At 41.2% G+C, this 27,105-nt stretch overlaps 1 protein-coding gene and 1 pseudogene across 7 annotated transcripts in view; both read right to left on the reverse strand.

Annotated features, from left to right (window-relative positions):
* LIN52 (lin-52 DREAM MuvB core complex component) overlaps positions 1-27,105 on the reverse strand; it is a 118,846-nt gene that overhangs the window by 18,921 nt on the left and 72,820 nt on the right. The window contains exons 6-7 of one of the 7 annotated variants that reach the window (XR_835837.3): positions 10,633-10,703; positions 10,052-10,189 (exon numbers count right to left, since the gene is read on the reverse strand). The exons of 1 other annotated variant lie outside the window; for it this stretch is intronic. Coding sequence is in view for 2 of the 6 variants with exons in the window: in XM_045522903.2 (XP_045378859.1) it covers positions 9,901-10,232 (332 nt within the window). In the remaining 4 variants the exon portion in view is untranslated. Of the gene's footprint in view, positions 1-8,196; positions 10,233-10,632; positions 10,704-27,105 lie in introns of those variants that run through there. 5 more of the 7 variants (XR_012507462.1, XM_045522903.2, XM_010962752.3 and 2 more) reach the window with 5 other exon arrangements.
* Positions 15,418-27,101, reverse strand: LOC141577839 (small ubiquitin-related modifier 3 pseudogene; annotated as a pseudogene).

A 27,105-nucleotide genomic window follows, 5' to 3' on the forward strand; every position in this document is an offset into this window, starting at 1 on the left:
CTAGGATGACCGACCAGCACATTAGCTGGACTGTCCCTTGTTCTGGGAAATTCCTGAGTCCCAGGTGAACTGGACAATTAGCGCCCTAGTTCAAACCCAACTGGACTCTTTAATGGAGGTACTGGGGATCGAACCCAGGGCTTCGTGCATGCTAGGCATGCACTCTACCACTGAGTTATACCCTCCCCAAACCCAACTGGCCTCTTAATCATTAGGCTGGGCTCCTTTTGGCTTAAGTTTCATCAGACAGGAAATACGTTGTTAACACAATCTCATGGGGAATGTTTTGTTTCAAAAAAAAAAAATCCTCTCTGATATCCGGATTTTACTTGGTTTTGTGTGTTTCTTTCTTTGCTTTTGTTCCATTTTGAAAAAAGAGATGTCATTGGAGGTAGATCTGAGTTGAGTAATGACAAAATTATTTATGTTAAAAGGGAATTCTGGCATATCAAGCCACCAAACAAGGTTTTTTTGTTTGTCTGTCTGTTTGTTTGTTTGTTTCTCCCAGCATCCATGCACTGAAAAAGAATTTTAAGACAGTCGCTGACTTCAAGAAGTTAATAATTTACTTGGGAAATTAAGAGTAAAGCTTGGGAAATGAAATTAGAGGGTAATAAACAGTAATACTAATCACCCACATCTGAGTGCTTACTGTGGTCTTACAGGCCTTACACAGTCTATCTCATTTAATCTTCACAGTACAACTATGAGATATATACTGAAGTTATACCCATTTGAGACAGGAAATTAAGGCTTGGGGAGGTTAAGTGATTTGCTTAAGGGGAAAAAAAATCATTGAACCATGTGTATCCTTAAGATATTTGCACTTAATGCAAGTGAGTTATAGCTCCAAGCCGTGTTTACTGAATGGGAAACCACTGAGGATGGGGGAAATTTTTCTTTCTGCTGCTCTTGAATATCTTATTCCCAATAATTTTGGGCAAAGTTTAAAAATGTGTTTTGACTTGTTTCATTTTGGTCATTCAGGTCAAAATGGCACTTTTAGCTCAGGGATGAGCATAAATGGACACAGTTGGTGGCTGTGAAGTCAGGGCCCAGCCTTGCAGAAGGCACAGGAGCTGACACAGGTCAGCGGACCCATGCAACCTGCTTGGCCCCCAGGATGCACACACTGTTGGCCCCAGTCTTCTTGCTGCAGTCAGTCCTGCCAGAAATGCACAAGGGTATGTGTCCCCTGGGTCCTCAAGGCCAGTTCCTCTGGCTCCCCAGCACACCCCAAACCTGATCCCCTCACTCAGCCTCCTGACCCTGCCACCCATCTCTGCTTTCCAGGCTTGTGGGTCCCCCCAGAGGCACCTTCATCACCCTCTCCTGACATGTTGACTTCCGTTTTCCTATGGGAAGTCTCCTTTGACAATCTCCTGACCATATTTCTAAGCTCTCTGGGTCTCGCTGTGCTATTTCTCTGTCCTCTGTGGGGTTTATAACACCAATCATCTGCAGGTTTCATTAACATGCTGTTTACCCCTGTCTTTCAGATCATTAATGAAGATGCAAAGTGAGACACCAATCCTCACGGCCCCCACTCAGTGCCCCCGCCCAGGCCGGGCACCGCTGGAATCATTATCCTTCCTGGTGTGACAGGGTCAGAACCAAACCAATTTGCATCAATCTTTGGTGATGTTGTGAAGTGTCGCCTGCCCTGCAACCCTCCTGTTGTAACAATTGCTTCAGCTGTCTGTTCCAGAGCTCACCAGATCCAGATCAGATCTGGCCCACCCAGCTCCTCTGGCTGAAAGCCCCAGGGCTAACAGGACAGCCAGGCAGGATTCAGGGCTGCATGGGGCTAACATTTTCCCTTTGTTTTTGGTCCTGAGCTGGACAGAAATAGCACCTCTTTGGGAAACAGGATGGACAAGTGTAGGTACTGGTGAAGTGGAGGAGGGAGTGGGTGTGGCAGGCACAGAATTTTTCTTACTCATCATGACATCTATTTCTGCTGAAGGAAAATGAGGAGCAAGTCCCCTTTGGGCCCACCAAGGCCAAGTCAGATGTCTGGGCTTGTATATTCCGGCCGCCCGAGGCGGGGGTGAATGGGTCATTCCTCAGGGACAGAGTCCATTCTTCTCTATGATTTTTGTGTGTCCTCTAGCCCTGCTGCTTTCATCCCTTCTTTATTAATTCCATGACTCTGCATCTCATCTTGCAGAGAAACCTCCTGCACATCCCTTGTGTCCCTCAGGTCCCAGCTTGCATTCCCTTTCCTGATGGTGCAGTGCGTTCGTCTGGCTGTCTGTGCTGAAAATACAGGTATCACTCCAGACTCCGCCCTGACCCATGCCTAATCCTCTGACCCCTAAGTCATCTTTTTTTTTTTCCTTCTCTCCCAGTTGGGAAGGGGAAAGTGAGCAGGAAGAAAGCAGCGAACAAAACTCTCACAAACACAGCATCTGTAGTAACGTTTTGTGTGCCCCAGGGATGGGGAAATTCAGCCTAAAGAGTCTACAGCCAAATTAGATATGTTTTCCTCAGTGTAGGGATGAACAGAGGAAAACGTTATTTTGCAATTATGACTGAACATCTACCAAGTGAAAATTTTTCTGTTCCAGAGCAAAGGCTCTGTGGAGTAATGAGGAGGGGTGGGCCATGGGCCTGGGTATGGTTGGGGAACAAGTCGTTTTATCCGCATTACATGTGATGGAGTGGAGAGTCTAGGGCAGGGCTAGACGCTTAGTCGGTGCCCAGTAAATACTTAGAGGTTTACAGATGACATTTTCAAACACAAGAACTAATGTCATTACTATAAACATGTTAACAGACTGGGCTGATAGGACATTTTAAGCTCTACATCCAGAGACTTTTTTCTCCCTACACTATGGAAGCAATACATGTTTCTATAGGGAGTTTGGAAACTGTAGAGGAAAATGAAAATTACCCATAACCCTCCAACCAGGCAGCAGGCACTATTACTACTTGGTCTGTTTGCTTCCCCCCACATATTGGGGATCACGCTGCATTTATAACTTCACATCCTGCTATTTCACTTACCCTTATGACAAACCATTTCTTCTGTGATGCTGTAAGCTCTTTGCAAACCTACTGCATGGTTGCATAACAGTTTACTACGTGAACGTACCTTAATATCCTCGATCGTTACAGGCTTGAAGGACCTTGGGGACAGTTGGTTTGGATGAGCAGGGCCATGAGGACAGCAAGGGATGAGGGTCAGGGTAAGAAGACAGAGGCGGCGGCGGCAGCAGAGATAGACGGAGGGGATCAGGAGGCCAAGGAAGAAGCTCATGGGAGCTTGCTTTCCCACAAGCCACCCCACTCCTGAGACCATTCCTGGCCCCCGCGCATCGCTCCTGGCCCTTCCTGGGGCTTGGCCAGCGGCCGGCTGCAGCCACTGCTTCTCATTTCCCCTCAGTCTCAAGTCAATGACTTTTCCAACTTGACTCTTCTCAGCTGCTCCTTTGTGTGGAGCCGCTGGCCTGGGCTGGCTTGGCTGCATCCGGAAAGGCCCTGGGATGTGACCTTTGGCCCTGCTTGACCCTGAGGCCTCGGGCTGCAGAATCAGACCTGGCTGTTCTCCATTCGCTCCCAGAGAGGAAAAAGCTAAGAAGCTGCCTGGGGAGCCCCAGGCCCAAGTGGACCTTGTTCAGCCCTGGAAACAGAGCATCTGGAAGAGGGATGGGGGCAGGGGTGGGAAGGACAGAGCAAAACAGGGAAGAGCATCCCTGTACAGTGACTAGAATACCCTGGATGCTTAGAATACATTAGGACCACCAAGACTAGTAAAACACGATGACTCAAGCCTTATGTCAAGCTCAATATCAGCCCAGAAACCTGCCAGTGTCACAAAGGATACCCTTTCCTCCCTTCTTCAGCAACAAACGGTCTTCAATGCCATTGTCTGTGCAGTCAACAGTGGGATTTACTGTGTCCACACCGACACAGGCTGCCTCAGGGGGCAGAACAATGAGGGCAGGAGAAGTATTCAGTAAACTGTCCGTTCTTCTAAAGAGTTAGAGAAGTGGGTTTTCTGCTTAACTGACTATTCAAGGTAACCAAAAGTTATCATATTTTCCCTGTAAAGGTTATCAATTTTTAACAACTGTGAGTATAATAAAAAATTAAATAACACAGTGGATACGATATGCCATGCACTGTTCTAAAACACCAGCAAGTACTAATTTAATCGCCACAATAATGTTGAGTTAGGAGCCTTGGACCCATTCCATCAATGAGTAAACTAAGGCACAGAGAGGTTAAATAATTTACCCAAAGTCACATAGCTAGTAGATAGCAGAAACAAGATTTGGACCCACGCAGCCCAACATCAGGGTCTGTGCCCTTATCCATGATGCTAGGCTGCCTCTTTAAAATGGAAGAGGTCCATCCCAGGGAGTGGGGGATATAGCTCAGTGGTGGAGCCCATGCTTGGCACGTACGAGGTCCTGGGTTCAATCCCCAGTGCCTCTGTTAAGGGAAATAAGCAAACAAACAAAACGTAAAATGGAAGAGGCCTCGAGGACACTGAGGCTCAGAGAGAAGAGACTTACACAAGCCCATCCCTGCCTCTCTCTCAGATCCAAGCTCTCACTTACATCTTAGACCAGCAGCAGGGCTATGAACACTGAGTATTACGGCAGTTCATTCTTTCAACAAATTCTTATTAAGCACCTATTATGTGCCAGGTACTAGTCTAAGTTCTGTTTATAACCAAAGAAACTATAGGAGACTGAACAAACTTGAATCAGTTCTCTGACATCTCTCAAGTTATTTACAAAGTCAAATCTTATCATTACTTCTCCATGTCTCAGATAGAGAAGACAGAACAACAAAGCAACTCTGATTACTTGAGTTTTCTGGCTCCTTGGATTCTAGACAATTGAGTGTTTTCTGGTATTGGAGGTCACTTTCAGAAGCATCAAGAATAGATCAAAACAGAAAGTAGAGGGCAGGATAAAGATAAAAATTTGTGAGCCCAACTCAGCTCAGAGCTTGAGTTTAATTGTGATTCCAGCTGCCACTCTCCCCTGCATTCCTTTGTCCCTGACCAAGTTCATGGCTATACCACCCCCAGTAATCCCTGTAATGGGCTGCAGTCCTCAGGGAGCTGTTTCTGTTTATTAAATGGCCAGCCTCTGAGCCACATTGAGTATGGCCAGTTGTAGCTTCTTGCCCTGGCAGCTGATGGGCCACTTTTCTGTTTTAAAAACCAGGAATCTTCTAGGAAGTGAGAATGGGGATTGCAGGAGAGGGTGGGGAAGAGACAGACATACAGAGGTGATGGATGCTGGAAGGAAGGGCCCCTTCCAGGTCACGAGCTCTTTGAGAGCAGAATTTGCATGTCCGTTGCATGTCTGCTATCCTTGAGATCATAACTACAGTGGAACAGGGCTCCGATGTAGTTCCAGGGATGATGCCACCATTGAGGACAGGCAGGGGGAGGGAGGAAGAGATCAAATGGGGACAACAGACAGAAGGTGGGGCATGAATAGGGCAGAGGGGGCATCTCCTGAGGGTCAGGAATTCTCAGTGCTTCAGACCCCAGCTCAGGTGACAGGACCAGGCTGCACCCAGGGCGGTTCTCTCAAGCCAACTGCCTTCAGCCCCAGTGTCTGCTCCTTGGAGTTGGGGAAACATTGCAGCAGCTGCTTGTTTAGAGACCCTGTCCCCTCGCTGTGCCCCCTCCCCCCTGCATCTGTCTTCTGGTTAGAGTTGTGTGAAGCGGAAGGCAATTTGGGGCTTATTAGTGTCCCAGGGAGACATGTAACTTGTGTTGCTGGGACCCAAACAGCAAGAGTCTTAGCGGCAAACTCCAGCCGAGAAAAGACTGAGGAATTGTCTCACCTAATTACAGGGAATGGCCCTCTTTGTGTTTGTGATTCGGTACGGTTGTCCGATCGCTTTTGATCGCTTTTCTCCATTTGCTGGCTCAGGCTATGCTGGAATTGTGCTAATTAGAAGAGAAATGGACAGAGTGATCCTGTCAGCCCTGGTTACTGGTGGGGACAAAGCGGAATATTATTCTGAGGCAGTGTTTTGTGAGGGCCCTTCTTCCAGCTCTCATTAGGAGGAAGGGGCCCACAGGAGGGGAAGGTTCCGAATGCCTGGCCTGGCTAATGGAGCATTGGGGTGTTCATGTGCTAATTAACAGGCTCTGCCAGCACTCACCAACCGGGAGCCTCACGGTGCACCTGGTGCCACCTGTAGCCCCCAACCACCCCTGCACATGAAGACAAGTGTTGGGCAAAGGGTGGGAAGGACAGTGGCCTCTATAAGCAGTCAGGAACACATCCCCAAAGTGCCCCAAAGCCTAAAGAGATAGGAAAAGTCAGTTACAGGCCAGTCGGAACTTCACGCACTGGGAGAGCCCATGACTGCCCATTCTTTGGGGGTGGGGGGTACAAGGCCCTCTGGTGAAATGAAGCCCATGCAGGGGTAGGTAGTCCTGTAGCTCTCAAAGGATGAAGAAAACAAACTGGAGAACACACAAATCCTTGGAGATGGAGTTTGTGCAGAGGCTGAGAGCAGGTTAAGAAACTATGTTATTGGATCCCTGGGACTGTTCACCTTGGCCCACTGCCCATTTCCTCCCTTCCTGCTCTGCATTTACCTTCCTGTGATGCCTTAATCCTGGAGGAAACAGAAGGGACCAGAGCATCCCATTGGAAATGAATTACAAAGCCCCCATGGAAGTCCAAACATCCTTCAGAAGCCACAGGGGCAATGGAATGACTTGCACCAGCTCCGTTTTCACTGCTCTGTTTCAGGTGAGTCCAGAAGACAGAGGAGCTACAATAACCTGCAGCTAGAGGACCAAAAACAAGAAGCAGTTAGCAAGTGTCCATTAAAGAAACACAACAAATGGGTAGCAAAAAGATGAAGAAAAATTAATGATAGCATTTTCATATCAATGCAATTGACAGCCTGTGAACTTCTACTGCTCCAACAGTGAAAGGAAAGCCAAGCAGATCCCAAAGCTGAGGCCTAAAACCTGAGAGACTGCAGACAGCAAGAAGCAACGAGACTGTTGGTGAGGAAAGATCGGAACAAGAATTTGAAAATGTGCCTCCAGGCACCACTGCTATGCTTTTCAAAATGGTGCTGCTCATAGCCAACAGATACATTCCAAAGATGGTATTTGGAATGGCAAATGGAAAGGGAACTCAAACCTGTAGGCAAATAAGAAGTCATTACTTATTAGAAAAATAATCTGTAAGGAGTCAGAGCATAGTATTTGTAACGCTGTACCTTTTTAGTCAGTCAACCAGCCATGTTTTTCTAGATCACAGAAATCTACTGTCCACCCAGATGTTTTCTTGAAAATCAATGATGAATCAACGATGCCAAGCAATTTGCTTTCCTTAAAATGAAATGCTTTCTCTAAAAGGGCACCTCTGGTCTGGAGCAGATACACTGTCGATGGGTGACAGCAGTAGTACGGATTAATACCTCCTCTTCTCTAGTTCTTGAACAGAGTTGTAAAGGAACTCACACTATAGGATTTAGTAGGTGGCAGAGAAATATTTGTTTTTGATTCATCGTGTTTAACTGGAAGCTTGCAAATAGATACAGGTCTTGAACCCCCAGTTCAAAGAAGACACTGAACAACTAGATGTGTGGGAGACAGCCACAATCTCGGGGAGCATATAACCAGGGGGGGCGATAAGATACAAAGCCAGATCACTTACAAATAAGATGGAGTGTGGTAATAAGAGTCGTAAGGATGGTATACATAAATGCTGTAGGAATGCAGGGGGAAGGAGTATCTCCAACTGGATCATCAGGAGTTTACAGGAAGGACAGGTTGATGTGTATGAAAAGGATGCAAGACTTTCTAGGAACTCAATGGCATGAGAAAAGTTATATAAGTGAGGAACTGGGAATTGTTCAGATTAACTGGAACAGAGACTTCATATACCGGAGAGAAAGGAAATCAAACTGGAGGGTTGATTAGGATTACATGGAGACAGTTTTACAGGCCAGGATGAGAGATCTAGACTTTATTAAAGATTTTTAAATACCACTTTAGAGAGTTGAGTAGTAATGAGCTGGTCGGCTGGTAGGACAGACTGGCAGCTGGAGACCACTAAGTAGATGACCGCCCACCCACTGTGATATTAAGGGGAGGACAGTAGGTCATTTGCCGTTATAGTTGTGCTTTCTGATAAGGTCTATGCTTTAAATATGCAAAGTTTTTCCCTTTGAGAAAAACTCACTCTCCTATAAAAGGGACGTATTTATTATGATGACACAGAAACCATCATATACAAAGTACAATCCTCTAACACCCTGAAATACATACATGCACACATTGTACATAAATTTATATTATTAATATAAAAATACATCATTAACATTTCTAAGGACGACAAATACAAAACCAATAAATATTGCAATTCTAAAACATCTACTTACATTAAGTGCTGGTGAATAAGATGACAGTAAAAGGAAGAGGCCAAAGCAGACCAAAAAACCAACTACTATAGCTTCAGTTTACAGACAGGAGTTGGTTTGGGGGAGGTACCCCAATGTTCTCCATATACTTCTCAATTTCCCCAAGCACTTAGAAGTGCCTGCTACCCATCAACTCTCAAAAACAGAGCAAAGGAAGAATATGATATTATGGCACTATTTTTTTGTACAGCCTCCCCACCCTTTCTCTCTCTCCCGCCCCATCTTTCACACTCTTCAACCGCATTTAAGATAAACGAATGTCAATAATAGGCTTTGCTTAAGATCAAAGCATCTATAGCCTAACCTTCCATATAGCATCCAAGCAGAATGTTTTCCTTCTCATACTCTCCTTTGTGTCTTGCGTTAAATTCCACTCCCCTTGTCAATAATTTAAGTTGCATGGATGGTCAAATGGCACAAATGAGAGAAAAAGCCAACATTAATTCTAGCATGGGAAACAAGGCAGAAGTATCAGAAAATGGTTAATGGACGAACTACTAAACTGAGCAGTGCTGTACCCTAGCAGACAATCAGGACCAAAACCTTGACCACAACTTTCTTTGCATCCAAACACCAACACACTATTGCTATATGGATGTTCTTTTCATAAAGCTTAGGAAACCCCATGTACTTCTCAAAATATCAGAGGCTGGGGGCTGGCTTCTAAAACAAAATAAGAACACATATATTAATTTTACCCATGGGCTAGATTTTCAGGTTTTAACACAGAGGCAGATAACTGGCCAAGAGCTTCATAAGAGTTGTAAAGTCAGGAAATCCTCTTTTTCTTTTGTGTGTGTATATTTCTATCCTATGGGTGCTGTGAGATGAGACAAGGGGGGCAAAACATTGCCACCATTCCACAGCACATTTCTTTAAGGTCAATTAGAGTTTCTAGTTTTCAATCAAATGGGAACTCCTGCAATCAGTCCCTTTCTCCTATCTTTCAGGCTGTACTGACTTTCTTAATTGAATCTGTAACAGATTAACTAGAACTCAGAAGTCCTTTCCATCACCTTTAGGTTGGTCGTGAGGTCTAGAACTCAAAGCAACCTTGCATGTGCCTTTTACTCTACAAGCTAATCCCTGGAAGGACTTGACACACTGGGATCCCCTTTACGGTGGGGGTTGGGAGGTGCGGAATGGAACTATCATGAGAGGTGCAGAATTTTAAAAGCATTTCTCCAGCCGGGGATTCCTGGAACCTAGCATGCACTGGCGAGTTTACAGGTCAAGCTGCATGGTCTGGTCCGGAATTGAATTGGTCTCTGGTCTCCTCGCATCATAAATATTCCTAAGAGATCAAGCACAGTTCAAAAGAACTCGTCCAGTCAACATGTGCAACTGACTTGCCATCGTTGAATCAAATCAACTGTAAGATCCTGGAGCTCCTGAGTCACTGCCGGAAAGCAGAACTTTGACCTTTAAGAGTGATATGCCCTCTGGTGTTACCAACAACAGAGGATGAGACAGTCAAAGTCTGGAAGCTGACTGAGTAACTGCACTGATCCTTGGGTAGAGCAGATTCTTCTCTTGCCGCTGAAGTGTCCTCAGAGGCGCAGAGTGCCAGGAGCAGGGGAGAGGCTCAGTCCTGGAGGTGCACCCTCCGGCCTCTGGCCAGGAGGCAGAGAGGTGCGCGTCATCAGAGCTGCACTGGGAGGAGAGCGTGGCTCCAGTCCCCAGGACATCCTGTCCATAAGCAGCTACTACTTCTTGGGCTTCTCTAGAATGTTGAGGAATTTCCCCCGTGTCATCTCTCTGGCTGGAATCACAAAGCAAATGAAAGATCAATGAAGACCTAAAATCTGAAAGAGGGTTCACAGGGAAACAATTTTAAAATGCAGATTGATTTAAATTGTATACAAAGTTGCTACCATAACAGATTCAATCACTACTAATCTCCATAAAAGGGGAAAAACAAACCACTATTGATAACTAAAACCATACAAAACTGTTCTGAAGTTGGTAATTACTATAAGGTGCAGGGCAACTGGGGAACTTTATCATTTACCCTTAAGGAAAAAAAAAATCACCAGGGAATTCCTCCAAAACCTCTTTCTCTCTCAAGAATGTAACCTAATACTCATGTTCACTATCTCAGGAGGTTTGCTCTTGGAGGCTAAAATCCAACGAAGATAAGAGTCTTCTCTGGGTTGTTGGTCTCTGGACATTTAGAATCTCAAATCAAAATTAGAGATCATTTACCCCATCTCTCAGCAGTGCGGTCCCTGGATACTGTAATGTAACAGGGTTTATATTCCCTCAGTGCAGTTCATCTGTGGATAGAGTAATAAAGTAGGGTTTATAGAGCTTTGGTCTTCTCTCTCTTGGTATTGTCAGTCCTTAGATATTTAATATAGCCAGGCAAGGTTTATGTATCTTTCTCTGACTTTCAGCACCATCAATCTTTGAATGCTGTAGTTACAAGAGGGTTTATACAGCTACTTTCCTACATATGAAGCTCTGAAATGAAAGTTAAACATTTCTCAATTACAAGACCCACTCCAAAACCCCCCATTTTAGCTCTGTCAAGCAAATCCTCAAAAATCGTACACAGCATAACACCCCCTTCATCCACATCCCCACAAGATCATCTTTTTACGTCTCTTAAATGGATGTAAGAGTGCTGAAAGCTTCTGATGGCTGACCCTGGGGGCCAGAAGTCTTCTGGAACCATGCAGAGGACACACAGCAGGCTGTGGTGCCCTGTGGTTGGTCTCCCAACGACATGTCTCCATCTTGGCCAAAGGAGTGAGGTGGCTAGGGAGGCACCTGCAGGGATGAGAAGGACCTTCACCCGAGCCTCCTCGCTCCCTTTCCCAAGTATAGAGCAAATGGTTCTACATGAATGGGTTTCCACTCTCCACCCCCACCAACTACATTTAACAGTTCTTGGTTTATTTGTACAAGGGAAAAATAAAACAATACAAACTTTGTAACCATAGGAAAGCTTCTGGTAACTGCAGTCTTGCACTCTCCATCTTTCACAAGTTCCAGAGCTCCAACAAAGGGAAAGGAAACCCCATTAACTAGGAATGGAAGCCCCAGTGTTGGGTCTTGTCTCATGTGCCCACAACCCTACGCTGGCCTGAATCAAACTGACCTTGGTGGATTTACCCCAAATCCCATACATACAAAGTTCCTATAAGACTTGCAATTACTTGTAGATATACTTGTCTTCCTCCATGCAAGTGTAAGAACTGAGGGCAGAGGTAGTGTTTTATTATTTGTTATATCACCAGGCCCTAGTTCAGTGAGGGACCTGGTATCTGCTGAATAAATGTTGGCTGGATGAGTGATAATAGACAAAGGAACTAGAACCAAGTAGAAATACAATAAAGTTACTTTCCTTCCCTTCCATAGACAAACAAGAAGACTTGTTAGTGGCCCTGTTGCTCCATTCTCTACATTGTGGGATTCTTTTTAAATTTATCTTGATCATTTGGCAAGAAAAATCATTTCCCTTGTTGGAAGTAGTATCAGATTAATGGAAAGATCCAGGGACAAGGACTAATTACTCTAGAGGAAATCCAAACGAGTATTTTCTTGCCCATGAGAAATAGCATGCATTTCTTCAGAGAACATAGAATCTGAACTCAGTTTAAGCTGAACTCTAGTATTTAGCAGCCAGGTGACACTGTGAGTTGGGTAAGATCTCTGAGCCTCAGTTTCTTCATCTGTAAAATGAGTAGCATATTAAACCACCTGTCTTGCCCTCTTGGGTATTTGGCCCTGCTCATGCTTGGTGTAGTGGTATTATTAACACAGCACTTTTCAGAGGAAGGTAAGTAGTCTACTGCTTCTTTTGCATGCAGTATTTCACGAGTGAATAAATGAATGAATTGTAATAAGGGAGGCTAGCAATTTCAAAAATCCCATTCCTTGGAATCTTTCCCTCAGCTTGATTCTATAGCCACTGACGTATGCTTCTGGCCAGAGTGGGTCTCATCATTTATTTCTACTGGTTAGGTTTTCTGCCTACTCTCCAGTGCTTATTAAGGCATTTAAACACAGTATCAAATGATCCTGCAACATGGCTAGAAGCAGGTGCTCTGGAAATCAGACTTGGGTAATTCAAAACTCTGCTGGGTAGAACAGACCCTTGTTCCCCAAATCCTGGGCCAGGAGCACTGTACTGATCTTACTAATTATTTCTGCCTGCTGCCCTTCGGTTCCCCCAATTCTTTACTGTTTTGTCCTCAAATGGGAGAATGACCAATATATTGAGACTTAAAAATTTAAAAGACCCAATCTATTGAAGGGATGAAAAGGATTTAAAAGGAAAAATAATGGATATTCCAAAGTCTCTCAGTGGCAAGCTCTCCTTGAATTTAACCAATCCTTTTTTAACAACCCCCTTTCCACTCAATCATTCCTCCCCCTTCAACCTAATCTAAGTACACAGAGCTGCAGCAAACCACCGTAAAAGTAGAAGTAATTCAAAAGACATCATCTTCTACATGGGAGGGGAGAAAGTTTTCCTACTCACCGGTCCATATAGGAGATATACGAATTGGTGACATAGCTGCTCCCTAAAAGAGGGCTGTGCCCTATAAATCACATCCTAAGTACCAACCCCTTTTTGTGCACAGAGAAATTGCTGTGGGTCAGGGGCTGCTCCAGAGCACGTGCCCTCCTGTTCACTTGTCATCAAAGATGTTAACATCTCTGATTAATTCACATACCCCTTATTTTATTCCTTATTTCTTTATCCTTGCTTTCCTGTTCTACTGCAGTGTGAAGATTCTTACCGACCTGCTACAGTAATCACCGCCCGCTAACTGCACCCCCCTAAACCTAGTGAAATTGTTTAGTGATGCCAACCGCGCTTTTAATTTGCAAGACATCAGACACAGAGGTAATTTATACCAACATCTGTTCATTTTTGACTTCTGAAACAAACTCGCACATGCTGCTACAAAATCCCATTAGGAGTAGGGAGACAGCCTTCTGCTACTATTCTGTATTCCTCTTCCACAAACACACACATACACACACCTTCCAGTAGGGTTTTATATGCAAATGTATTTTACTAAAAAACTCCCATCAAGGACTTCAAATCTCTTTGGGGAAAAAGCCTTTAGAGAAGGCCACGGCTTGCTTACAGAGGAGAGGAGGGTATTTCTATTCCCTCTGCCTAGTTCCATCCCTCTTTCTTCCCAGTAGTTACAGCTTGGTATAATTCTCGCATTAATGGCCGGGGTGAGATTACATGCTCCTCAGTTTGGCACTTCCAATCCCTGCCTTCTCTCCTGGTTCTTTTTTTCCACAATGTGTTAGAAGACCATCCTAGAGACATTAAGATTGCTAGAGAGAGTTTTATCTGGAGTCAACAACACTTCTTAACTGTATTCTAATTCTGGATTAATTCTCTAGGATTATAAGATTCAATGGGAAGGCAACATTGCCACCACTTTCCAATCACTATGCCAATCACTGGTCTTCAGCCAGCACAGTGCATGCTGAGTAGAAGAGAAGCATGACCTCCACGTCAAGTCATGGTTTTCAGGCCCTCCCATGCTGGGCACAGACCATAAACTGAGAAAGTCACAATCAAGACTGTCACCAGTGAACATGTGAACTGCTGCAGAGTGTGTGGGGCAGGGGCAACATGTACACATTTATAGATAGCAAATGGATAAACTATAATCAGCTTCCAGGTTTATGCAGTTTTTATGCAGTTTCTATTACCCTCTTCATAGTTTCTCTCGGGCTTTCAGGTTCATGGTAGCTGTAAATACCTGGGTACACTTCAGAGAGGTCAGGGCTGAAGGGAGGACTCCATCCTGCTTGCTGTGAAGGTGGTGTATGCTTTAATATAATCTCTTCTTTAGACTCTCTGAATCCTCCGGCCTACATTTAGCCTTGCCTCTGGCTCCCTTTCCACAATGACTATCCCCAAACTGCCTTCAATGCAGTAAATTTTCTGGTGGCTGGTTGAAAAAGATTCAGTGGTACAGATTGATTTCTCACCGGTGAGGGGATGAGGGATTACCAGAGGCACCCTGGTTAACGAGATTGGGTGCAGAATCTCTCACAAGACCAGCCCTCTCTGCCAGGGCTTTGCACCTTTCGTCCATGACATATGGGTTTCATTACAGAAAGATTTTCCAGATTATAACTTTGAGGCAATTGCCTGATAAAACTCTGCCTGGCTTTAATATAGGGAACGATGTTAAAGATTAAGTAACTTTTAATGAAATGGAAGAAACTCATAATGTTTGGTTTTCAATTCCAATGCAAACTACTTTAAATATTTCTGTTCCTCAATATAATTAAAAACATTAGCAAGGTAGAGAAGAGTTACTTTCCACTGGTTCTCTCCCATCCTGAAAAGCAACAACAGGCTGTTTAGAAGACTCTAATATGAGTGGCCAGGAAACTAAGGAGATAGCACAATGCTGTAAAAAAGGGCAGGGCTTTGAGCATCACACAGGCTTGGATTTAAACCCCAGCTCCTACACTGACCCTGGACCACAAGTCACCAAGTCACCTCTCTGTTCAGTCTCTTCATCTGTTCAAGGTGGGATGAATGCAAGGGCCACACTGGCATCCTAGAAATGCTAGCTACTGTATTCCTCTTTCTTTCATGTCAAACAAGAAGTTTATTTAAGCAACAAGATATCTGATGGGAAAATTATCTAGGATTTATTTCTTTTAGAGTAATTTATCCCTGCTTAAAGACAGACTGCCCTACACATAACAGCTATGTACAGAAAAGTTGTAAAATTGCCTTGGTGAAAAACATTAAAATTCTCCAATTGAACAAGATACGCCAGGATTTTTTTGTGTGTGTTTTCTGTTAAACAGTGAGAGCAAAATAACCTACTGGAATATGAAAGACAAGAGCTGAATGAGCATGCCACTAATGTAGAAAGGGGGTGCTGTCACGGAACCAGATTCCTGACCCATTCATTGCTGACCAAAACATAGCATTGGTCATTCATTTAAAAAAAAAAAAAAAGGCAATATGCTTGCGTATACTGCCAGTTACTCTAAGTAAAACTAAGGAGTGAGGAAGGGGTACATGAAAGAATAGAGAAATCCATTCTGTGGTAGTCTGGATGTGGGAGGGCCAATTTGCAGTTTTCTGTACATGTTTTCTTGGTCTGTGGGAACTGAGTTCTGGAGTAACCAGCAAATTCCCTTCGTAGCAGACACCTCCTGTTTGCTGCTAGAACATGCTGACTGTCTTTAAACTCCATTTCCAACTGTGCACGTGTGTCGGTTTCCTGAATTGGCTGCCCATTAAACTGGAATCTGATCTGCCTCATTGACAAACCCTACGCTTCACAGGAAGCTCTCATTAGGTTACTAAGTGGTGTACGCCTCCTAATCTTAATCTGTGCGCCACGGAACCGTCCTGCCTGGCCACCTTCAAATTAATGATTGTTTTTAGTCTTGACACCTTCCTGGGGTTTTTCATCTGCCATGAAAAACAACAGAGTCTCCTCAGCTGCCACTGAGGAGAAGTACCAGGTTAGTACCAAACGATCATACAAGCAGCACCAAGAGTGGCAAAAAGGGGATGAACTATTTATTTTTTCTTAAAAGATCTCAAATGCAAAACAGAAGGAAACGTGAATGACTTGCATCTGTGTAACACAGATACTCTGGAGGATCAAACTTGGGTATTAGTTAAAGGCAGCCACCTTCCTTAACCATACCAGTAGCTGCTTCTGGCAAAAAGGAACACATAAAACCACAGTTAGTTTGGTTTAAATCAATGGGCTAAAAAAGGTTATTTATTTAATTAGCTTTATAGAAGATGTTTTGTAGAAATGATACCATTTGTTATAACAGTGGTTTTGACTTTTCCTTAAAAATTATTCTTTGGTCCTTGAAATGCTGAATGCGTTCTAATAACAAGGGATCTCCCAGCATCAGTGTGTGCTGTGCAGGAGAAGCATGAAGTGGGTGGATGAATAGTTGTTAGTCACATGAGAGCTTACTATGTAATAGGTATTAGGGAAAATTCAAATAAATTAGAAGTGGCCTTTGAGATGGAGTGAGCTAGCTGTTCACAGGTATCTTGCTACATTAGGGGAGAACAAAGGAAACCAATGTGGTTTATAATGCTGAGTTCTCTCTCCCAGGAATGTGGAAGTTTTCCTGTCACTCTGGCACAGAGCCGGCATACAGCAGAGCAGTTCCAGGCAGTCTGCCAGACTGAGATTCTTCACCGTGCTCCAGCTCAGATCTCCGCACAAAATGTATGGCTAAGTGATCGATGACTCAAGTCAAGGACTAAGCACTTTGTAATGCCTCTAACATAAGAGCAGCTGGGGCTGGGGCAATTGTCAAGAGCAGTAGGTGCTATGAACTGATCATGGTGTCTCTGGATGAAAAAGGCTCTCTTAGGATCTCATCAGAATACTTGGTGGCCCTCAGAAGGTGGTGTAATTGCAGTAAGGTCTCCTGAACATTTTCAATCAATTCTTGTGGGGGAGTTCACCCAAGTAAAAGTCTTTGGTAGAAATTTCACTTTTCTCTAAAACATATAAAAGGAGCATTTGAATACAGGCAGAAGAGCCTTGAGGCTTTTGCCCAAAATCTTTTGGGCATAAGCATTTAAAAAAGGAGAATGAAATACACATCTGAGGAAAAGAACAGTCTGGATGCTACATCTGTGACCAAACTAAAATCATTGACTATGAAAATCTTCATCCTAAGAATTCTCAAAAACTCCTTGTTGGGGCACACTTTTCAGATTCTCCTTCTATTGGGTGTCTTGTCTCTCTAACAGGACTTCTTCTTCCAAAAGCGTTGGGTAAGAACAGCGTTCCCTCCAGTGAATTCAGAGAGATAATTTTATATCAAACGTTTTTTTCTTCAAGTTATAGTAAGGCCCATTTCCAGAGAATGTGTTATCCAAGAAGTGATATAAAAAAGAAAAACCAGGACTCAAGGTACAGGTAAACGCATTTGGACAGTTCCAATATGGAAAATAATTTTAATGGCTTTTCACAACAGGGGGAGAAAAAAGGACAGAAATATCCAGCCAACAGATTTATTCTCAGAATATAAAACATCAAGCAGGAACATAAAATATGGGAAGTGTCAGCCATGATGCCTGAAGATTGAAAGCAGAAGTAGAAGAATCTTAATTGTCAGGCATTTGAAAAATGTTGTGTTCAGGTGAAAGGAAAGCCTGTGTTTTTGCATCAACTCTCCTTGCTCTGCCCACTTTTAACAGCAAAACAAGACTAGATTTCAAATATTCAATCCTTTTCATCATCCTTCTCCCTACTAAAAAACAAACCAAAACAAAAACAAACAGTAAAGAATTGTGTTTAAAAATGAGAGCTAATAACTTCTTATTTGTATTTTGTTTCCTCTTCAGAGGGCTTCACAGGCCTATTTCATAGTTTCACTTGCTTCTCTTTCCAAGGGTAAACTCAAGTGAATGCAAGGCACTGAGAACAAAGCAAGGGATTAATACTCTTGGAGCAAACTTTTAATAAATGCTCATAAATTGTTGCAGAACATTCACACTTCAGGGCCTTTACACAGTAATACATCGTGGTGAAACACTTATTATGACCAAAGGCTAGTAGCTTCACACAGTCTTAATTTCCTCATCCATAAAATGAGTACAGCAATAATAATCTATCACGTAAGGTTAAGAAAGAATAACAACTAGTCAAAGTGACTTCATCAGTACACAAAATATTTTTGCCCCAAGTTAGACAGAGTAATATATTCATAGGCAATATTCCACTCTCGGGAAAATCAGACCAACATCACAGTATAGATGAATTTCAAAAGACCTGGACATTAAGACAACTTTCCTGCTTGGAACATCTCCACCCCAAGGTGCTGGAAGTAGCTAAAGTCTACAGAGGATGCAGGCCCAGTCTTCTTGACCCCCCAGGGCAGGGAAAGAGTTACATCCTCACACTGCGAGGCCAATAAAAACCTCTCTTGATTATAATTTAGATAAGAACCACAGGATTGAATAATAATGTCTGAAACTCCCCTGGCTGTTTCACCTTGAGACGTCCATCACTGGGTTAAACATGATGCTAATTGCATTTGGATTGATTAATTTCTCTCACTCCTGTCTATTCGAATAACGCTTAACAAAATAATCATAGCACCCAGAGCCAAATCTTTTCCGTCAAAGGAATGAAGCCATCAGAACAGGCAGAGATGAAAGAAATGAAGATGACCCGTAATTACTTCTACGGTGATATCATTACCATATTATACAAAATGAGTGTGGAGGGGGGAGGGAGAGGGGAGGGAAGGAGGGGCTGAGATTATTTTTTTAATGGGATACTACAATCTAAGAATACAGATTTGACATCAAGTGGAACACACAGAAATATAGAACTGAAAAAAAATACAAATCTTGCTCATGAAATTGCAAAACCCAACAAACACTAAGGCCCAAGATACATCAAGTGTCTTGGGCTGTGAGCAGGTATTACTCACGCCACTATTTTTTCGTTGCAGTAACACTTTGTGTATGACTTACATAGAGATTTAAGATGCTGTCTTCCTACCACAAGCACTCCCATGGTTACTGGAGAATTTTTCTTTAAGCCAGGGAATAGTATCATTTCATTTTAATATTGTTAGAGGTGGCCTTGTTTGTAAAATTAGAATCTGGTTTTTAACTGCAGGTAGTTCTAGTTTAAGGCACTAAAGAAAATGTCTATGAATCTTCATGCATGGTTCATTGGACAGTAGTATGGACTTAACTCACTAGGAAGGAAGAATATATTTCCCTACTTTCTTGTTGTTTGATATGACCTTTTAAATATATATAACAGAAAAACTTTAGGTCTGAATCTATCATGTATTAGATGGTGATCTCAGGTAAATTATGTAGTCTCTCTGTGCCTCAGTTCCTTCATCTGTAAAATGGGGGATCAGTACCTACCTGAATGGATTGTTATGAGATGAAATACATTTAAGTGCTCAGTAAGTGCTGATGCAAGAAAAAAATTTCCCCCTACGGTTAATTTTATGGCTATTTACAGAACCTTGAACAATTAGTTATTTCATTTAATGAAGTTATTTTAAACAAGCACTGTAAAGTACCTTGAATATAGATTTCAACAAATATTTGTGAAATAAATAAATAAATAGGATACTTAGAAGGTGCACCGTTTTAATAGGCTAGAAATATCTAGGGAATATTTTTGCTATGATATTTTAAACATAGAGCCACCATTAAATCAAAAACAATAAAAACAGATATTGAAATTATTTTATTTAGCTTGGACAGGGAGCCTTGTTTTTCTATTTTCTTATATAACAAATATTCCCAAAGAAAACAAGCATATTATGCATTCTAAAGTTGTAATCATTCAGCAGTAAATTTAAACAGTATTTTAAAAGGAAAAAAACCCACCATATTTCTGTCAGGTTAAAACCAGAGTTTAAATCATTTATTACATTACTCAGTATCCTCTGCTTTCTTTCTGGTTAAGAGAGGCACTGTATACAGTAAAAAAAAAAAAAGGATTCCTCTTATATGTCTTTGGAATTACACAAGTCTAGCCTTGATTCAAATCCCAGCCCCCATTTACAGGTTTTAAGACCTTGAGCATAAAATTTATTTTTCTGAGCATCAGTTTTCTTATTCATAAAATGGGAATTAGAAAACAGACTTTGCAGAGTCTTGTGAGATAAAATAAGGTATGAAAATCTTTCATACCGCCTGGCATATAGTAGGGAAGTCTATAAATGGCAGTGTTAATCAGTTTCTAATCTGTCATATCTCAGCTCAAATGTTACCTTTTCAGAGAGGCCTTCCCTGAACACCCTATCCGAAGTGAGTCCTCCTGGTTACTCTCTTTCATGTCAACCTACTTACCTCCTTCACAGAACTTAGCAAAATCTAAAATTAACTTTACCTTCATGCTCCATGAAGTTCTTCAGAGACTCCTGCTCTATCCCCAGCAATTAGAACAATACCAGGTACATGGTAGGTGGTCAATTATATATCTACTGAAACGATTTATTCATAGATAAGGAAAGAGGAACTCTGCTTCCTTGTCAATTCTTAATTCAACACCGTGCATAAGAAATTATTGTCCTTGTAAAATTATCTGTTTTTACCCTTTGACCTAGCTAGCAATTTTACTTCCAGGAAGCTATCCCAAATACACCCCAGCAAAAATATTAAATAGGGTACTCACATGCCTATTAATTTCAGCACTATCTGTAATAGCTGAAGATTGGAAACAACCCAAATATCCATTTTTATAGGGAGGGGACTCCTTATACTGTACTGCTCAGCTGTAAAGAGGAATGAAGGTGACCTATATATTGCTATAGAGTGATCTCTAGAACATACTGTTAAGTGGGAAAAAAGCAAGGTGTAGATGTATGTATAGTACATTATGATAGCGGAAAATTAGGACATGGGGAAATACATATATTTCTTTTCATATACTTTTTCATTACAGGTTACTACAAGATACTGAATATAGTTCACTGTGCTATACAGTAAAAACTTGTTGTTTATCTATTTTATATATAGTAGTTAGCATCTGCAAATCTCGAACTCCCAGTTTATCCCTTCCCACCCCTTTTACCCCTGGTAACCATAAGTTTGTTTTCTATGTCTATGAGTCTGTTTCTGTTTTGTAATAAGTTCATTTGTGTCTTTTTTTAAGATTCCACATAGACACTTTGAATGTATCTTATTTTATGTTTTACTTTGGGATACCATATAAATATTTTATATATTAAAAAATAAAATGTATTAAATAGAAATAAATTGAAAATAACTTGAATCACCAAAATTTGGTTTAACAACACAGTACAAAAGTTAAGATAATTCTAAAAGACACATTCTGATTATATATCCTTACAAGTATATATATCCTGAGGATATAAAAGAAGCACAGAGAAATCTTAAATTGCATTCAGCAGTCCTGTTGTTACATGTAGTTAGTTCTTTGACGCTAGTTTTACTGTAAGTCAAACAACCTTGTTAGTTACTAGGAACCAAGATTTCCAGTACAAGAGAAAAGAGATACCATTATAAAATCAAATATATTAAATTAAAACCCTTTAGTGGGGGAGGGTGTAGCTCAGTGCGTGCTTAGCAGGCATGAGGTCCTGGGTTCAATCCCCAGTACCTCCATTAAAAATACATAAATAAACCTAATTACTGCCCCCCCCCACAAACACAGCCCTTTAACATTTTTAATTTGAACTGGGCATATTGGTAGGAACACAATTTCTTTTTCTCCTAAAAAAAAAAATCACAACAATTTATTTACTAACCCTGTCCATAGAAAATGTCTAGTACCAATGAGCACTATTAGTACCTAGGTTTCTAGTAAAAGGACCAGGATTCCCTGGAGAAATGCATGAGAAGTAAAAATGAACCACGAATATGGAGACATGCTGAAAGCAAGGAAGTTACCAAAGATTAGTAAAGATGGGTCACTTTTGAGTGTCAAAAAGAATGATTATACATGAAGTATGGACACCTATATTATTATTTAAAAGACTTCAGTCACTTCAACTCATTTCACGTTCTGAAAATTGGTAAGTAAAAGAGGAAAAAATCTAGCATTTCTTCTGCCTTTCCTCTTTGGACTATATTTCCAGGAAACCAAATAGCTGCTAATGGTTCAGACTGATACCACCTAAGCCCACTGATCTTCACTGAAACTGGAACAAATGAAGGTCATATACTTCCTGATATGCAGCAACAGCAAGTATGCAGTACCACGCACGAAACATTCTTACCAAAAAGATGGACTCCAAACCCACTTTATTCTCTAACTCTATCAGATTACAGGAAATTTGGCGGTGGGGTGGGGAGAGGAACATGTTGGGATGCTACCAGGATAAAATCATCCAAATTTAAAATGTGGGAGATCCTCCAGGACAAACAACCTAGTTTCTTCAACAATTAAATACCATGCGGTATTTCCCTAGAGGAAGAAGAGAGTGTGCTTATAGAGAAGATTAAGAGACTGAACGTTGTATCAACCAAATCAATGTGTGGACCTTGGCCAGATCCTACTCATACAAACCAACTGTGAAAAACATAATTTTGAGCCAAACTGGACATGGACTATGTTATTAAGGAAATATGACTTTTTAAATTCAGTGTAATAATTGTGTGTGTGTGTGTGTGTGTGTGTGTGTAAAGGCCTTTCCATTAGAGATACATACTAAAATATTTATGAATGAAATGGTATTAGGATTTGCTTTAAAATACACTAGCCAACAACACAATCAAAAGAAAAGTATGATACAAGGGGGTGGAGATGAAACAAGAATGGTAGAAAGTTGACTTACTGAAGCTGCAGAGGGGGACATGGGGTTCATTATAGCATTCTCTCTAGTTAGTACATGCTTGAAAAATCTCCATAATAAAAAGAAAACCTCACCAAATGCTTCTCTGGAAATATAGCTTTTTCTCATTATCACTACATATCATAATACAATGAAGAGTAGGCCAGGGCACAGAGATGGGGATAATTAATTCTGCAGAGGGCTTGGAAATAGATGGACAGGAAGAGCTGTAGAAAGTGGGTGACTTCTCATGTCATGAATGTTTATTTCCGTCGTTAAATTCTTTGGATAAGGAACAAATTACACATGACCAAACAATCAAAAGCAGATTACATATTTTTTAAAGTTTACCAAATCTAACTCAGGTTAAGCCTAATAATAAGGAGCTGCTGCCTTCCAACCTTTCTCTCTTAATTATTTAAGAAATCATACTGACAAATCTAAGAGTACAATTTTCAATTTATTTGTAAAACAGCTATGAGGAAGCTCTCTGGCTCAACTTTGCTTCTACAAAATTCTTTGGGAGATGGAGAGAATGAGTCCTTGGTAACTCCTTTATTGAATCTTCTCAGGAAAAGCTTTAGTCAGTAGCAAGACTAACTTTAAGGTCTAGGACAGTCCAGTAGCTAACAAGATACAGAAAGGAACAGCTTAATCTAAACATTCACTAGTGTAGCTGAACTTCAGCTAGTCTGCCCTCACACTATCAACAACTGTATATAAATGATGACCCTACTTCACTTTTTTGACTATTTTTCTTCTTTTATTAGAATTTTGCCTTTTTTTGTTTGTTTTTCTCAAAATTTTAATCTAAAGACAAACAAACAAAAGAAAACAAAGAAAAACAAAATTAATGGAAACTTCATGGTTCATGTGGGGAGACAGGGGAGAAGGCACATAGAGCTGAGGCTTTGAAAAGTCCTGTCTAGAAAACTCCTCACCCTCGAAGTGCCCTCTTCTGAGGGACAGCAAAGCCAGGAACAACCCCCCCCCCCCACCCAACACCAAGCCTCCATCTGGAGAAGAGGGCAGAGTCAACAGCGGTCCAGGGCCAGAGGGGCTGGAGGGCGGCAGGGGCCAAGGAGGTCACAGGAAGTAGTCAGCCATGGGCTTTTTTGGAGGGGAGGCCCCATGTCTCTTGGGAGCAGCCTCAAAGATGATGAAATCTTTCTGGAGATGCTCATCCAGCTCCAAGATGGCTGCCACATTCCCACAGTGGTAGCAGTATTTGGGTGCTGACGACATAGTGAGTACCCCTCCTTCATTTTGATCACTCTTTTACTTTATAGATGATGACTTATCCAATGTAAGACAACTTACTTGTCCTATCTGATAATTTGATTTTCAGTTGTTTGTATTGTGGTTTCATGTATGCATGGTTCATGTTCTCAACTTGACCAGACAATAAATTCATTCAACGGAAGAGACTTTTAAAGATAATTTACCTAACAGACTTGGGAAAAAATGCCCAATATATAGTAGTTATCCAGTAACACTTAACTTTAAAATCTTTTTCCTCTAAAATCATGTAATAGTACAAAGCTACAACAATTACTGTCTTCATTTGATTGTGAATTTCTTTTAAAACCACATCACATCAAGGTAAGGATTTGACTGTATGACGAGTCCACTTAGGAAGTCATATTGAGATAGGCTGGGACCTGGGACCCTTTACTGGAGTGTCTGCACCTGGACTAAGGTCTCCTTGAGCAACAGAATACAAGGAAACTATAAGGAACTAAAAATAACTGCATGCATGCACAGCTGGGGCAATTATGAAAAACGCGATACAAAAAGGCCACAAACCAACTGCCATTTCTGAGGTGCTGGGAGCAAAAGCAGGGTATTGCACAAGATCCCTGCACACAGCACCAGCAAGGGGGTGGGCAGACCATCTAATCTACGTCTTCTGCCCAACCCACAGACCTGTGCCTGTTGTTACCCCTTTTAAGGAGACAAGCAGCTCCTTTCCGTGGGAGAGCAAGGGTAACTGTTTCTTGTTTTCACTTCCTCATGCTGCAGTACGAGCCCCAGTAAAGCCTTGCCTGGAATTCTCGTCTGGCCTCTTATCAATTTCTATTGATTAGAGTCCAAGGGCCCCAGTCGGTAACTGTATGGTAGTGGTTATTTTCCTTGTGAGTAGAAATAACAGCTAGTTAACCTTTTTTTCTCCACAAATATCCAGTTTTGATGTTTTTGAATAATCTTATCTGTAACATTCATCAATTATTAATTTAAAAGAAGTAGAACACAAAAATATCTTCAGCCAGAAAATTATATTATACCCTGTGTGATATCTGCATCACTGAAACTCCAGAGTTTAACCTGTACATAGTTAACATATAATAAGTATTGAATGAAAAAATACTTTTTCACTGACACTACAGGTCAAAATTTAGGATCTTAAAAACAACTTATGGGTGATCAATATGGCAAACTATAATAAAGGAGGAAATCTGGTTAGATTCTATATAAACATTTACTATAATGCTTAATAATTACTTTTAAAATATATTTTTAAATTAATTTTATTTGCATTCAAACCAATAAAGATGGGAAAGTGAAAAGAAGTATTTTATAGATGCTAGACCACTGGCCTCAAAATCAGAAGGTCAGAATTCTAAACTAGTTTTATCAGCTAGTCAGCAAACTCTTATTGCATGCCCATTACATACTCTTATATTTGCAGATAATGACACCCAGAGAATTTAACCAATCTTCCTTAAAAAGTAAGCTCCTTTCTCCCAGCTCCTTTGGGCACTAAGGTGTGCTCATCGATAGCTTAATTGTGTTCCATGTAGTTACTTGTAGAGACCTTTGCAATTATGGAGTACATACTTTTCCCTCAAGACCTTAAAGAGAGAGCTAGGTGGGGAAATCAGGAACAGATCCTATTTCAGCATGATAGAGGTTTTTAGGTAGGTTAGTTAGAATTTATTACCTATATCAGTGGTTCTCAAGGTGTGGTCCCCGGACCAACCACATTAGCATCACTTTGGGAACATGTTAGACATACACATTCTCAGGTCCCCATCCCAGATCTATTGAATCAGAAACTCTAGAGGTTGGGCCCATGAATCCATGCTTTAGCAGCCCTTGAGGTGATTATGATGCATGCTAAAAGTTTGAGAGCCACTAACCTATATTACCCGGGAACTTTGATTTTGTCTCCCATTCTCTGTAGTTCTAATTTATTACTAAAAGATTGGGTTGGGTTTATTTTATTAAAATTATGAACATATAGCCTATTTCTTACCATGAAACTAAAAGTAGAAGAGAGACTACCTTCTCTATGAGCAACAAAGGGAGAAATTATAATTCAGCCAAGGATTAGAATTTCTACCAAAATTTTAGCTCTATCTCTAGTGCCATGCATTGTGTTTAGTGTTAAGGTTACAATACAGTCCTTAACCTTGAGAATCTGTCAGAGGCACACTATAAAGTAAATAATTACCAAGCAATGTCATCCAAGCTATAAGAAGGTATACAATACATTATGAGGACAGAAATTGGGATAATTAATTTTGCAGAATGTATGGATGGACAGGAAAAGCTTTGGAAAAGGAGCGATATTTGAACTGACATTTTAGGAACGTACTATCTAGGAACACCTGGCAAGCTAAGAACAGCTCCTTTTTAAATGCTTTCCACTAGGCCACTGGTATAAAATGCAAGTGAACATTATGAAATAGATCTTAAAATAAGCCACGGGTAACCTCTTAATTCCCAGCACTGTTTGGGATTTCTTGGGGCTATCAAAGTAGTATAAGACATGGTCCTACTTTTAAGAAATCAAACCACAAATAATGAATTTGATCTATCCAAAATTTGGCAGAAACTAAACCAATTACAACTATTTACCATATTTTGTTAAGTAAAAAGCTGAGACAGTGAACAACCAAACCACAGGTCAAGTGGTTTGCTCTTGAGTCTAGTTTCTTTTCAAGATTGAAGTTTTCAAAAGTTTTTTTTTTAATGGAGACATCTACCATGCTTTTACCTTAAATTTTATTTCAATGTTTTTATTTCTTATTCAAAATAAATAAATAATTTATGAAGTCCAGGGTAGAAGATGCTATCTTAATGAGTTAAAAATCCTGTGCTTGTAAAATCAACCTGAACTAATTCCATCAAAAAGTCACATTTTAAATCATTTTTTTCGTCTATGTTCATGTTGATTCTAATAAACTAGCATTCCTGTTAGCTGACAAACGCTCAGTTTTTTGGAAGGTAGAGAGATTATAAAAGCTAGTTTTCATAATTTGCTAAAAAGTTTATTTTAAATGAAAACAATTTATTAAGTCCCTAGTAACCTAGCTCTGATTTGATTAAGGGGTCCTATTTCTAATAAATCCAGAGTTGAGTCAAAGGCCAAAAGACAATGTGAATAAAACACTTAAATAT

This window comes from Camelus bactrianus, chromosome 6 (genome assembly GCF_048773025.1).
Source record: "Camelus bactrianus isolate YW-2024 breed Bactrian camel chromosome 6, ASM4877302v1, whole genome shotgun sequence".
NCBI classification, from domain to species: Eukaryota; Metazoa; Chordata; class Mammalia; order Artiodactyla; family Camelidae; genus Camelus; species Camelus bactrianus.